This window comes from Giraffa tippelskirchi, chromosome 5 (genome assembly GCF_054371585.1).
Source record: "Giraffa tippelskirchi isolate mGirTip1 chromosome 5, T2T-mGirTip1v1.2.pri, whole genome shotgun sequence".
Taxonomy (NCBI): Eukaryota; Metazoa; Chordata; class Mammalia; order Artiodactyla; family Giraffidae; genus Giraffa; species Giraffa tippelskirchi.
In genome coordinates, this window is record NC_137279.1 from 27,673,677 (window position 1) to 27,687,994 (window position 14,318).

Sequence of the window (14,318 nt, forward strand, 5' to 3'; positions counted from 1 at the left end):
TGACTCTGCAGTTCCTGATCTTAAAGATGGCAAAGGAATGGAAACTGTAACCCTGCATGCTGTGTGGTTTGCATTGTTAACCCAAGTTTGCTTGTCTGTTTCCTAATTCAAACAGAGCGTCAGAAGCCATGATGCATGTAGTGTGTGTGTACTGCAGCTGGAGTGGGCCCCAGACCAGGTATTTATAGACACCACATTAAGCCTTCCACCCAGTCGTCGTCTGTGGTCTGAAAGTCTTTGTATCCGCAGCAGTTCTAAAATTTAGCTTCTGTCATTCACCAGTTCACCTTGTTTAATCTGGTTACAACTAGCCTGTATATATATGTATTTGGATGTTGGCATACATACATATCTAAGCACGATTTACCATTTAAAATTTTATCAGTTATTAGAAAGTCCACAGGGGAAGAAATCCCAGTGAAAACAGATTGCGATTGTGAATATCAATCAAGAATATCAGCATCGTAGCACTTTCTTATTGAAGATAACCACATTGTTAGGAATTTCATAAGTCCCTTTCTTTTGCAAAACTGGAAGTGTATTTTTCACATTACTACACACAAGTCCCAGCTTTATACAGGGGCAGTGGTTTTCATCCTGTTGAAGAAGAAATGGAAACTTAGACCAGGTGACTTGGCCAGGGTCACAGAGTCAGTAACACAAGCAGGACTGAAGTTTAATCTTCTAACAAGAGCTGAAACTTGACTTTTCCCTCTCTCCCTAGTCTGACAGTTTTCCACAGGAGGCACTCTGCTTCCATTTCCCTGTAGCATAAATATAATAAATGTCAGGCTGAGTATACTGACTGATTTATTAAAAGGAAGAAAGGCAGTCTTTTTAGACTGTCAACCTAGGAATTTATAGGGGTTTGCAGGCTGGTTGTAATTAGATACGTAGCATTTAATTGTTTCTGTCTTCCATTTTCCTCCTAAGGATGGGTTAAAACAGGCATTATTATTAATGTCCATTGTCCTCATCCTCTTCTGCTGTCCTGTAGTACTGACCTTGTCCTCCCCTACATTTAGGACTTAGGCCAGTAAAACTTACCATCTCAGCTACAGGAGGACTATAGGCTGCCTTCATAGTGAGTATGAAATTCATTGAGGTCAGTTCACCTTCGCCTCACCCAGTTATTATAACTGACATACTGTTGCCAAAGGCCATTACCTTCGCCCACCTCTCTACTGCTAACATGGACATTTCACTACAGTGGATCTTTCTGTTTCCATTAAGTGAAAATTGAACCTCTTTCAGAGTCAGCTGTCCAGATTGATAAATAAAACTATTTACAGTGTTTCCAGACTCTAATGAATATAGTTTGCACTGAGGTACATGCTCTTCTTCTGTTTACCCCTTAACTATAAGAAAGATTGTTTCACAAGAAGTCAGTAACTTCCTGACAGAGTGTTTTATCTTTTCATGTTTTAACCTAGGTTGGACTAGAACGATTTAGAGCCACTTGAATCATAACTGCATTGCTTCATGACTTCTAAGGCACAATTAACATGAAGCATTTGAATCGCACCTGTCCTAACAATCTGTATTGTGATGTCATTTTTGTTACCAGCCTTTGACTTTTAATTAAAGATTGTGTAATAATTGCATGGAGGTCAATTTTTAGTTGAATGGATTAGTAGCAGAAGGAGAGTTGGAACTGATGTTTAATGACATCATGATATTTGTGTTGAAGTGTGGTATTTAATGTTTCCATCTTTTATGAATGGTCAGTAAGTAGCAGTGAATCTAAATTGTTATTGCCTATTGGAAAATTCATGAACTGTATCTCTCCACTGCCCTCCTCTCCTCCCATTTCCTTGCCCTTAAAGTAGGAAATGTTCTTTCCTAGTTATACTGTGTTAATATGATAAAGTAACTGATACTCCTTTTTAAAGTTGCGTTGTTTGGTAAGATAATAATTGATATTTAGTTTGTTTGATCTTTAGCTTTATTTTTGTTTTGAGTCAAACTCACACAGTTTTTGAAATGTTCAGATAGGAATAGAATGTTTGCTTCTCTGTCTTCTGGATGTCCCTGAGTAGTATCACATTGTTATTTCTCAGACATAAATCCCAGATATACCTAGTTTTAGACTTCTCAGGGTTCACATTTGACACATTGAAGTGAACTGGCAGGAGAATCTTCCTAGTACTGAAATCCTCAAGATTATATTGTGCTTTTAAGAATCACCTGTGAAACTTACTGAATAAAGAGACTCCTGGGTTTATTCCTCAGGATAGTGTCCTGCAGTCTGCATGCTTAGCAAGCTTCCAGGTGGTTTGAGGGCAAGTGGTAGAGAGAACACACTTGGAGAAAGGATTTTGGAGTTCTAAACCCACTGAGAGTAAAGATACATAAATGTCCTTCAGTCTTGAGGACTAACTCAGCCATTCTGTGGTACCTAAATAAAAAGTATTGAATTCCAATACACATAGTTTATCAAGAACATGCCTACCTCTCATTCTGATGCTATGATGTTGTCTGCCACAATGAGAATGGTTCATGTATAAAGTCTGTGAGTATAAGACAGATCCAAGTTTAAGGACCTGATTTTATCTTATTTAAATTTATATGTTCTGATGATTTAGTGGCCTTTGTAACCTGCTGATTAATCTTTTTTCCTTTCACTGTCGTTCTCTGTAGAGAAAAGTGGTAAAGAAACTACCTCACTGGGAATGTCATCATTACCAACTTCAGATGGATTTAACCATCAAGCCCATCCTCCAGGACTGAGTCCTGAGATTGGTAATCCTCCAAGTTTTGCTCACTCTGTTTCTGCTTCAGTCAGCCCTGACCAGCCCAGTGACCCAGACAGCATTGAACCTAAAGCTATGAAGGCTTTGAAGGCTTCAGCTGAATTCCAGATAACCTCTGAGCAGAAAGAACATCTTCCTCCACAGGATCTTTCTGATTGTGCTCCTTCAGCAGACAGTGCTCCAGCAAACCAGAGTCCAGCTATGCCTTTGCAGAATTCACTCAAAGAAGCCATTGTTGCAGATCACCTAGAGAAATCTGCTGAAAGAAGCACCCAGGGCCTCAAATCTCATCTCCACACAAGACAGGAAGCTAGTTTATCTGTCACAACTACTGGGATGCAAGAACCGCAGAGGCTCACAGGAGAGAAAGGTTGGCACCCAGAATATCAGGACCCAAGTCAGGTGAGTGGCCTTCAGCAGCACGAAGAACCAAGGAATGAACAGCATGAGGTTATACAACAGAGTGCTTCACATGACCAAGACCATCTTTGTCACGCAGGGGACCTTGAACTTCTTGGAGAAAGGCAACAAAGCAGTGTTGGTTTGGAAGCTGCAATGAAAGGAGACAGCCTGCAGCAGAATGTGGACCTTCCGGGTACAGAGAAAGATATTCTACCTTCAAGATGCCTTGGCTGCTCAAATTCAGAAACACTTATGGAAGTAGATATTGTCGAACAGTCCCTAGTTGCTGTGCTGAATTCAGGGGGTCAGAATACCAATGTCAAGAACATTGGTGCGTCTGATCTCATCTTAGATAATCCCTTGATGGAAGTAGAAACATCAAAATGTAACCCTTCCTCTGAAATTTCGAGTAATTCCATTTCTACTCAGGATTTACAGCTTCTAGAAAGTAATGTTGAAATGTCTGGAACAGGTAAAGAATGCGGGGATCGCCCTTCCTCTTTAATAAGTCTCTGTGGCAGTTGTCAGCCCTCTGTAGAGGCAACAGAGGAATCTTGCTCATCCATAACAGCAGCCTTGAAGGAACTTCATGAACTTTTGGTCATTAGTAGTAAACCAGCTTCAGAAAACACATCTGAAGAAGGTATCTGTCAATCAGAGACAGTAATTGAGGGCCAAACAGGTATTAAGGACGTTTCTGAAAGATGGACCCAAAATGAGCATCTTACAGCAACCCAGAGTGAACAGTGTTCACAGGTCTCCTTTCATCAGGCCATATCTATATCAGTGAAGACAGAAGAATTAACAGACACTTCAGCTGATGCTGGCGTGGAAGATGTAGAAACTGTTAACTTGAGGGGTCCAGGTGATGGCCTGTTAACTGATAAGGAAGGTGTCCCCAAGTCCGAGGAGTCGGTAAACGAGAGTAGTTCTGTTACTGTAGCCTCAGCAGAAGCGTCTAATCAACTACATTGCACCTTAGGTGTAGAGATTTCACCCAGACTGTTAGCAGATGAGGAGGATACACTCAATCAGACTTCTGAGCAAACTGAGTCCTCATCACCCGCTTGCATCCTGGTTAAAGATTTGGATCAGGGCACACAGAATCCAGTGACAGACAGGCCTGAGGCCAGGGAACATGTCTGTCCTGAAGCTGCAGGGCCACTGCTAGGATTTGAACCACCTACCAGCCATCCGTCACCAAGTCCCTCCTTTCTTGCACCATTAATTTTTCCTGCTGCAGACATTGACCGGATTCTCCGTGCCGGCTTTACTTTGCAGGAAGCTCTTGGGGCTTTGCATCGAGTTGGTGGAAATGCAGACCTTGCACTTCTTGTCTTGCTGGCAAAGAACATTGTAGTTCCTACGTAACCATGGAAAAGTGGTCTAGACCATACTCTATTCCCTTAAAAAAAAAAAAAAAGCGGTATATCTACACACACACATACACACTCACCACATATACAGTATATGTAGAAACCTGCAAGCAGAATGTTGAGCCAGATTTTTTTTTTTAAGATTTTTTTTCGGCCAAAGTAATTTATGATCTCTTGTCTGATGAATTTGTCTATCCTGTTTGTTAAAAGTTGGGCCTTTTTAAATGTATTGGCAGTATGTGCACACAGAAGCTTTTTATTATCATTAAGATGATGTATTCTGGAATAAAATCAATGGTTTTGTGTATAGCATACCCTTTTAGAATGAGAGTGAGTGCTTTAAAAAGCAGAAGCCATGAGAAAATCCCACCACCCATGCAGCTGAAAGCATGATGTGGCTGTGTCTGTGCTGTAGGCAAGGTATGGCTTATTGACTCATTTTTTGGTTTACAAACTTGATCACATGGTTTGATGTTTGGAATGCATTATGATTCATCAGTTGTAACAGGAAATTGAAGAATAGTTGAATATTTCCTGGAGTAGCACGTTTCCATTGGTGTGGTTAGGATTTGACATTTTAATGCGATGAGTTGGGAGGGCTTAAAACTTGGGCTGCTTTGTACATCACAGGCTACTGCATGGATTGCCAGATACCTTGGGTGGGATTTTGTGAGAGAATTAACATCAGAGTGAAACATGGTGCTACCCAGATTAAAAAAAGGGAAAATTGTAATCGCATTTGCCAGTGTCGATGACGTTTCAACAACTGTTGTGAGTGAAATAATGGCCTAAACACTAGAATTTACTAGTGATTGGGTTAGGTAGCATCTCACTGATCACATCTCAACCCTTAATGACTCATGGTGAACTTGTGTTCAGCTGATGGATTGGTGCCAGCAGTTTATTTCCTTTCCAAACTCATCTTCTAGGAAGTTCTAAAGCTTAGTTGGAGCTGTGTTCTGAGTGAATTATTCAAGTGTAATAACCTTGTCACTGGTTCATCTTGGTGCTTGGAATGGTCAGTCTATTTGGTGAGTGTCTTTCGTGGCAGTGGAAATAATAATTGGAGTTTCTGACTCAAGTGGCCTTGGTAGAGTTTTCCATCCCTTTCTTTCCTCAGGAGTTTCTTTTTTTAAGCAAAATTCGTCATATTTGTGTTTACCATGTCAAGGTAGAGTGGGGCATAGTATATAGATGTATTTATTGTGGCCTTTTTTTGTACGAGGACTAGCCCTTGGAAATCATTGTCCTGTGGGCCCCACTGTGCAATAATTCTACTGGGTAGATTTTAGATTTTTTTTTTTTTTCCTGGGAAGATAAACTCTCTTATATACCTAGCAGAAATCTGAAGTCCTGGTTTTATTGAAGAGAATTTTGAGAATGATAATTCCTGATTCCAGGTGTTGATTGGCAATGTGTCTGAAACAGAAGGTTCAGAAGGGTGATTTGTGAACTTTTAATGTTAAGTGATTTTTGTCTAAAGTCTTACTCTCTCTGAGAGTTTATTCTTTCCGTCAAAATTTACGTCATTGAGCACAATCAAAATGGAGGCTCATATCTCAGGAGTTTTTTAAATCTTAATTTGGGGGCACTTAGACATTGCTCTTCTACCCTATTCCATCTTCTTTCTTTTTGCTGTGATGTTTGTATGTGTATTAGGAGCTATGAGTGATATGATGGAAAGTTGGATAGGTTCCTTGTGATTCTCTGAAGTTAGGAAATGGTTGACAGAGTTGTCGCTTACTGTGTTCAGGGTGGCGCTCAAAACAAGTTAGCCAGATTGTCTTTAAAGTATTCTTTTAGACAATCCTGTGCTGTAGACCCTTTTGCCTGCCCTACGCCAAAGATATAAGATGCACTAGGAACCTGCTAATAGGATTTCTGTCAACCAGCTCTTAGAGCTGTGACTGTAATTAAGTAGTGGTGCTATGATTGAAGCAAAATTTAGTAGCCATGCAGTGGGCCCCTGATTTGCTTTATGGGTATGATTGGGAATTTATTCTGAGCTTATAAATCTTTAGGGTTACAAAGTGGGGTGAGTATAGGGTGGGAGGACTTATTGATGACAATAGACTCCTCCAAAAGGCCTTCTTTATAAAGATGGGCCTCTTAGTTTTCTGTACAAGCAGTTCCTCTGAATACTGCTCAGAGACTTAACCACTGAATTTTCACAGTGTGGAGATTTGGGGGTCAGTCCCAGGTGGGCTATAGAATATCAATCCAGAAAAGGTTTCATTACAGTAGCTTTTATTGTATGTATATGTATATTTATTTCTAGGAGAAAATTCAATAGGTAGGCCTATAGTTGTACACGTATTCTTATTAGGAATACTTCGGATGAGCTTAACCCACTTGCCAAATATCCCTGTCCTTTTTCATCATTTATTTTTCAACTTATAGTTGCTTTTGATTTTTTAAAAATCTTCCTGTCCATTGTTTGTGTGAAAGTAAAAATCGTTGACATTGTCAGGATTTTGAATCATTTTTAAATTTAGCAGTTCTAAAACACAAAAGGAATTAAGGAACATAACACTAGTGAACCTTCATTGTCAATTTTTATGCAAAGTGCAGAAATTAGAGATTAACTTCTCCAAGAATAAGATAAAATCATTGTGAACTCCTCTGATTGACAGCAGAACTGGTGAAGCCAGCCATTACCAGTATGGGCTGCTTTATTGGATAGCTCTTTTGTCATAATCAGTAATGGACAGCCTTGTGAACAGTACTTACCTCCAAGAGTGGTGTCCTGTTTTTTCACCAAAGAGAGGAGAAGATTTCCTTCAAGTTGGTTCCTGTATGTAAGAATGTGTTTGGCAACCAGACAGCTATAGGCTCTAGATTTTGCCATTGTCACTGGTAAGGATTATTTCCACTTGTACCTCTTTAGGCATCCAGACATCGTCTAATAGCCTTCATCCCACCAATTGGGTTTTATCCATTATCATAAAGATTATCAGTTGCTTGGCAAAGGGAACTAGATAGATGGTAAGTGTGTTTCACTCACACAAAACTGTTCTGCCTTGCAGCCTACAAAACTTTCCAGAGCGTCTTGTCTCAATACATACTGAAGGGAGACACACACCGTGTGTTTTTTCCCAAAGGGTTTTTCCAGTAAGAGAGTTACGTGAAAAGATATATGAGACTCTGTGTTACCGATTTTATGATAACCAGTTGAGGTGGAATCTGCCTGTTTTTCCCTTAGCACAGCTTTTCTATCTCTAGCAAAAGCCATAAAACTTTGGGTTGGTTTATAACCATCAACTCGTGTATATTATACATGTGTGATAGCTATCCTGCAGTTAATTTTACATAGATTAAAAAGCAAACATTTGTTAATCTTCAGATAACAGTCTTCAGTTATGGTGAAGACTTTTATCCCACCATGTTTATAAAAAACAGCCTTGCAAGTCACTGGCCAGAAGAGTTGCAATACATTCTGATTTCCTATCAGTTTGTCACCTGCAGAGAGTGTAAGCAGGTCAATTGAACTGCTCCATGTTTCCAACTTGTTATCACTGGTAGCATATCATAAGAGAAGCTAACTGGATTATGCATTCTTGAGCACAGATACCAAAAAGGCAAATTTCTCCTTTGAATTTGGTGACTTAGTGTAGTCTGTGGCTGAACTAGAAACAAACACAGTTCTCAAAGAGTTCCCCTTCTGAGAAAATGAAGGTTACCTTTCACATTAAGAGATCTGTAAATTAAAATAGCTACTTTCTTTCTGAAAGATTTAAACATGCTAATTTACAACAAGGTAAACTCAAAGCATGTCCTTGAGAACCAGAAACGTCAAATCATGGCTCAGGTTCCCCAGTAGTGGTCCCTCAATAGATGTTACTGGGAGTTCATCATATAAATGATAGAACTTAGGGGAGGAACCTTTGATGTGCTTGATTTTCTCTTGTGCCTTAGTTTCTCCAAATGGCAGAGGCATCAAGTTTGAGTGGGGGATAAAAGTGGAAGTATCATTGGGGTGGGGAAGGGTGGAGAGTGTCTAAAAATGACCCTCCTGGAGATAGGCATGTATGGAGTGTCCTAAGGGCTCACCTTTATTGTTGATTGAGTTTTCCTGCACCAAATCATTTGATTTCCCCAGAAGGATTAGATTTCCATAGAAGGATTATGATTATGACATGGCTTTTTTGCATCAGGCATACAAAGAGCAAAAATGGTTTCTGTGTGTTTTTTATGTCCTTTGTTGTGCTGTCAGTATTACAGTGGTGAAAGCAGCAGAAGTTCAAGAAAATCTTTTTGAACAGTGAACTGTTACTCTGACTGCAGTTTGAATCTTTGAATAAGAATTTGTTATTCACTCATGAAACATTAAATGACTGGTGAGCACTGGGGATACAGGAGTACTGAAACAAACTGAAAACTGCCCTGTAAAGCTATCAGTCTCATCAAGAGACATGAAACAAATCTTAGCGTCAAGTGCAAGATCTATTTTTGCCTATTAGCATCATTTATTTTAAAAGTCATACTAGGATGATTTGGTTCAAATTCAGAGAAAATGGAAAAGCGGGCTCAAAATGGAATTAGAATCTGAGAACTTAAAACTGCTCTTAAAAATGTTTTTGAAAAAATGAGATTGAAGAAACCAACAAAAAATGTTCTAACATTTGGTAGAAACACTTGAAGGGATTAAGGACTGAGAAGAGAAATCAATTCACACTGTTGGTGGAGGGGGAACAGGCAGGATAGAAGTGCAAGTAAATGGAAGATGACCTAACATGTACCAGTGACAGTCAACTTTTCCTTCCATCAGGACCTCCTTCCATGCAGGGTAGAAGTATGGACTGTGCTATGGCATCCTTCCTACCGTCTTTGAGCCAGCTGCTCTGAAATACTAACCATCTGGGCCAACAAGACTTAGCAGAGACTTCTGGAAGATTTGCTGTTTTAAAGCAGTTGAGTGCAAAATGTGAAAATAGAACTCTAGAGCAGAGAATGTAGCAAGCAGTGGTTCTGGGACTGGATGAGGGGCAGAATTTATTTACAAGAAAATTCAAGCCTCTCCCAAATCTTTCTGCAGGACAGCTCCATCAAAAGGACATTCTTAAGCCCAGTATTTAAAATGTCACCATGAATGTGGTAATCCTGAGGATACAGGTGAATTTCTGAACCTTAACTACAGTGACTTCTGAAGTTTACAATTAGAAAATCCTTGCAGGTTTGTCAGTTACATATTGGTAATCTAGACCCTCTGGGGACTAAAATGTGAGAGGGTATAGCAGATAAGTTTTAGAGCACAGTCTTAGGGAATGAAATCTCCAGAGAAAGTTGGTGCAAGGGTGTAGAAGATGGGAAGTTTCCTTAAAATTAAGGAGACTTGGGGTGGGGATGTGGAATACGAAATTAGAATAATTTTTACAGAATTATATTTCTCTTCATATGTACCATAAAGAGGTCTTCATTAGCTAACTTGGGAAAGAGGTGTGCTGGTAGATTTTTTTCCTGGGAAGATACATGACTAATAAAAATTATTTTGTTTACCAGGAGTTGGTTTCACATTCAGCCTTGAAGGATGCATCAGTGGCTTAAAGAAAGCTAGACCTCTCTAGTTTCCTGTATTCTCAGATCAATTCAACATACTGTATTTGCTTTTTTTTTTTTTTTAACTGTGCATCTACAGTGAACATTGAATGCTCATTTTTATTCAAAATTTTATTTCCATGGCAAGTTGGGCTAATGGCCTTTGCACTCAAATAAGGTTTACCAGTTTTGTAGCCATATTTGGCAAATTTTAGCAAATGGAAACCCCTTTCCCCCCCCTTATTTGTTCTTGGAATTGTTCTTTTATTGCTTTCCTGATTTTTCTTTAAGCTTTGAGACTACTGCATCTTACAAGAACTAGGCTGATTGGCAAAATAGGCTTGCCAATAGCTCTTTGACTCCCATAAGGCTTTGGTTTTGAGAGTTGGGAAAACTCTGAGAACTTAAGGGAACCAAACTCAGGAATCCCACAGTTGGTTGCATTGTGCCATTGGTTTAGGGGCTGGACACAGGACCTGTCTGCAGCTGAGTGAGCTAGATGCATTTGGGTTTGAGTTGTTGCCACATACTGAAATGTAAGTCAGCCCTAAGTAATCAAAACACTTTTATTTTATTTTTCTTTTTTTATTAGGAACTTTCTGAAGAAAAAGTGATGTGTAAAACATTTGATATTTAAGACAATAAAGTTTTTATCGTAAGACTCTTGTTTGATCAGTTTCTTTTAAATTGATATGGTTGGTTACTTTTGTCCTTGTCTCTGTCTCCCGGCCATTTAAATAATTTATGCCTAGGCACTGTGACTTGTGGCCATGATTCTAAACACCAGACGGAGTGGGCCACTTCCAGATAAATACTGCAGGTGGATGGCCATCTGCTGATGTGAAATGGTGACTGCTCCAGCAGTGATGCACAGCAATAGAGACAACATTGGTGACAGGGTTTTGTGGCTCAGACTAGTCTTTAGAGCTAGGATGCTCACGTGTGAATTCTCACTTTGCCACTTACTGGCTGTGTGACTTTGAGTAAATTCCCTAACCTTTCTGTGCCTTAGTTGCCTCATCTATAAAATGGGGACTATTGGGGTTGTCATAGGGGTTCATGAGTAAGTTGCAGACACCCTTGAGTGTTAACTAATGTGGAGTTACCACTTTTTGCATGAGTGTGTGCTGTGGGACCCTTATTGAGAGGATTTCCAGTGTACATAGGCTTCCCTGATGGTTCAGCAGATAAAGGTGTGGGATGACACAGGAGACTTGGGTCAATCCCTGGGTCAGGAAGATCCCCTGGAGGAGGAAATGGCAACCCACTCCAGTATTCTTGCCCAGAAAATCTCGTGGACAGAGGAGCCTGGTGGGCTACAGTCCAAAGGGTCATAAAGAGTTTGACCTGACTGAACGACTAAGCAGTAGCCAATGTACATGGATCAGCTGATATATACAGGGAGTAGTTTAGACACATCCTCCCTTGTTCTGTTCTCTTTCCTTGACTATCAGAACGCTGAGAGCCAAAGCTATTTCTAGTTGGAGGTAAGAAGTACTAATTATTTTTCCATTGTTCAGATCTCAATCTGATAATCAGTTCATTTGAAATGAGGTTTCTAGTACTTGATATGAGTGGAGGAAATTGTGAAACATTAGTTATTGGTGGAAAGAATTCTAGATCCTTGGTACAGAGAAAGGGGAATTCACTGAATCTGTATTTTAAAAGGCGGGAGGAATTTACAAGCATCATGAAAATGAATTGGATTTATGGCAGGAATCTACAGCTTGCAGGAGGAAAATTAAAAGGTAGGCTATACATTTAAAAATAGAAATACAAAGGAATGGGAGAAAAGTTCAAGAACATAGTTCTAAATTTCAAAATGCAAATTAAGCAGAACATATTTCCATCTTAAAGGGCTAAATTGTCAGCAGATACTGCTTCCCTGTTCAGAACTATAGGATTAATAGACTTGTCAGTTCAGTTCATTCTCTCAGTCGTGTCCGACTCCTTGCAACCCCATGAACCACAGCATGCCTGGCGTGCTGTCCATCACCAACTTCTGGAGCTTACTCAAACTCATGTCCGTTGAGTCAGTGATGCCATCCAACCATCTCATCCTCTGTCATCCCCTTCTCCCACCTTCAGTCTTTCCCAGCATCAGGGTCTTTTCCAGTGAGTCAGTTCTTCGCATCAAGTAGCCAAAGTACTGGAGTTTCAGCTTCAGCATCAGTCCTTCCAATGAATATTCAGGACTGATTTCCTTTAGGATTAACTGGTTGGATCTCCTTGCAGTCCAAGGGACTCTCAAGAGTCTTCTCCAACACCACAGTTCAAAAGCATCAATTCTTTGGCGCTCAGCTTTCTTTATAGTCCAACTCTCACATCCATACAAGACTACTGGAAAACCATAGCTTTACCAGTCCTTATTTGTGGATTTTTGTCTAAAAAGAAGAGCTAGAGTGGCTTGGTTCCGCCTAGAAAGTTACTAAAAACCAACATTTCCCCTGTTAACTCCATGTATCTGAAATAGAAATACCCCAAACCAGAAATATTCCACCACCCACCCCAACTTGCTCCTCTTGGACTTCCCCTGAGAAGTCAATGGCAGCTTCATCCTTCCAGGTGTTCACTCAGACCTTGACTCCTTTCTTTCACAACCTACATCCAACCCATCCTGGATCCTATTGACTCCATTTCAAAATACAGTTGAAGACTTCCCTGGTGGTCCAATGGCTAAAACACCGTACTCCCAATGCAGCAGGCCTGGGTTCAATCCCTGGTCAAGGAACTAGATGCCACATGCTGCAACTGAGACCTGGCACAGCCAAATACATATTATATGTATAATTGAAATCTGATCATTTCTCAAACCGTGGTCAGGACATCATCATTGCCTCTCACCTCAGTTACTGCAGTAAGTCTCCCTGCCTCTACCCTTGTCTACATAATGTTCTTAGCACAACAGCTAGCATGATTCTGTTCCATCACACCTTTCCTTAAACCCTCAATGGGCCCTAATCAGGGTAAAAGCTGAAGTCCTTAGAATGCCTCCAAGGCCTCTATGTGCCTCTGACTTTTCCTTGATCTGGAATGTCCTTTCCCTGAACATCTCCATGGCTTTTTCTCTCACTCCCTTTGGGTGTTTACTCAAATGCCACCTCAGTAAGGCCTTCTTTAGCTAATTTATCTTTGTCACTTTCCTTCATTTTTCTCAACACCGACACATCCTAGCATATTCTTCATTTCACTTCTGTATCTCTTATCTTTCTTCCCCATTAAAATGTAAGCTTTGTGAGAGTAGGGGTTTATGTCTCCTTTTCACTACTATCTCCCAGTGCCTAGAACTTTGCGTTATGCATAGCAGGCCCTCAGATACGTGTTGAAGTAATAAATCCGTGAATACCATTAGGCTGCCTCAAAGGCCCATGAGTGGAGTGACAAAAATGACCTGAAAGCCAGGTCATTGAGGTTAGTGTGCAGGTTTAGGGATTCTAGCCTGGGATGACTGTTGACCTTGAGTTTGTGTGTGCTAAGTCACTTCAGTCATGTCTGACTCTTTGTGACCCTATAGACTGTAGCCTGCCAGGCTCCTCTGTCCATGGGATTCTCCAGGCAAGAATACTGGACTGGGTTGTCATTCCCTTCTCCAGGGGATCTTCCCAACCCAGGGATCGAACCCTTATCTCTTACGTCTCCTGCATTGGCAGGCAGGTTCTTTACCACTAGCTCCACCTGGGAAGACCTTGAGTTTAATGTGGATGTTAAAAGATGGGTGACATTCCCTGGCAGTCCAGTGGTTAAGACAGCATTTTCACTGCTGTGGGTCCAGGTTCAGTCCCTCGTTGGGCAACTAAGATCCCACAAGCCTCACAGTGTAGCCAAAATAAGAAGGAAAGATGACATGAGGTTAGTAAGTTTGCAGGCTTCCATGTGAGGTAGTATTTTTATTACACCCACATCTAACACTAATTTGAGACTGTGGCAAACAGCACCTCTCCTTAATGGTTGTACCGACTTGGGCCATAATTCCTCACCCATTATCTTCCTAGAATAGAAAAGGCCCAAATCAGATATAAAGAGAAGCAGCCTTCATTTGGTGTAAGTTCTCTTTATGTGCTTTTACTTCTATGGTCAGCTGAAAACTTTTCTGCATCCCTGTTGAATTAAAATTTAATCAGAAGATACTAAGTCAATAAACACTGAATATCACGTGCCAGACACTGAGTTGGCGCTGTGAACAGAGAATTGCATGAACTGAGCAAAGGTGCACATTCTGCAGAGTTTAAGTTCTAACAGTGTCTTTGAAGCC

The 14,318-nt window shown here is 40.4% G+C and overlaps 2 protein-coding genes across 2 annotated transcripts in view; both read left to right on the plus strand.

Moving 5' to 3' along the window:
- DDI2 (DDI proteasomal shuttling factor 2) overlaps positions 1 to 4,843 on the plus strand; it is a 36,611-nt gene extending 31,768 nt beyond the window's left edge. Inside the window, exons 9-10 of the mRNA XM_081488099.1 lie at positions 116 to 178; positions 2,641 to 4,843. Coding sequence (XP_081344225.1) covers positions 116 to 132 — 17 coding nt within the window. The 3' untranslated portion in view covers positions 133 to 178; positions 2,641 to 4,843. The remainder of the gene's footprint in view (positions 1 to 115; positions 179 to 2,640) is intronic.
- RSC1A1 (regulator of solute carriers 1) lies at positions 113 to 10,725 on the plus strand. Its single transcript, XM_081488096.1, has 2 exons — positions 113 to 178; positions 2,641 to 10,725. Exon 2 carries the CDS (start codon positions 2,673 to 2,675, stop codon positions 4,524 to 4,526), a length of 1,854 nt encoding a protein of 617 aa, XP_081344222.1. The 5' UTR covers positions 113 to 178; positions 2,641 to 2,672; the 3' UTR covers positions 4,527 to 10,725.
- The last annotated feature ends 3,593 nt before the right edge of the window (positions 10,726 to 14,318 follow it).

Coding starts and splice junctions, on each gene's coding strand:
- RSC1A1 (XM_081488096.1), top strand. CDS start 2,673: ATGTCATCATTACCAACTTCAGATGGATTTAACCATCAAGCCCATCCT.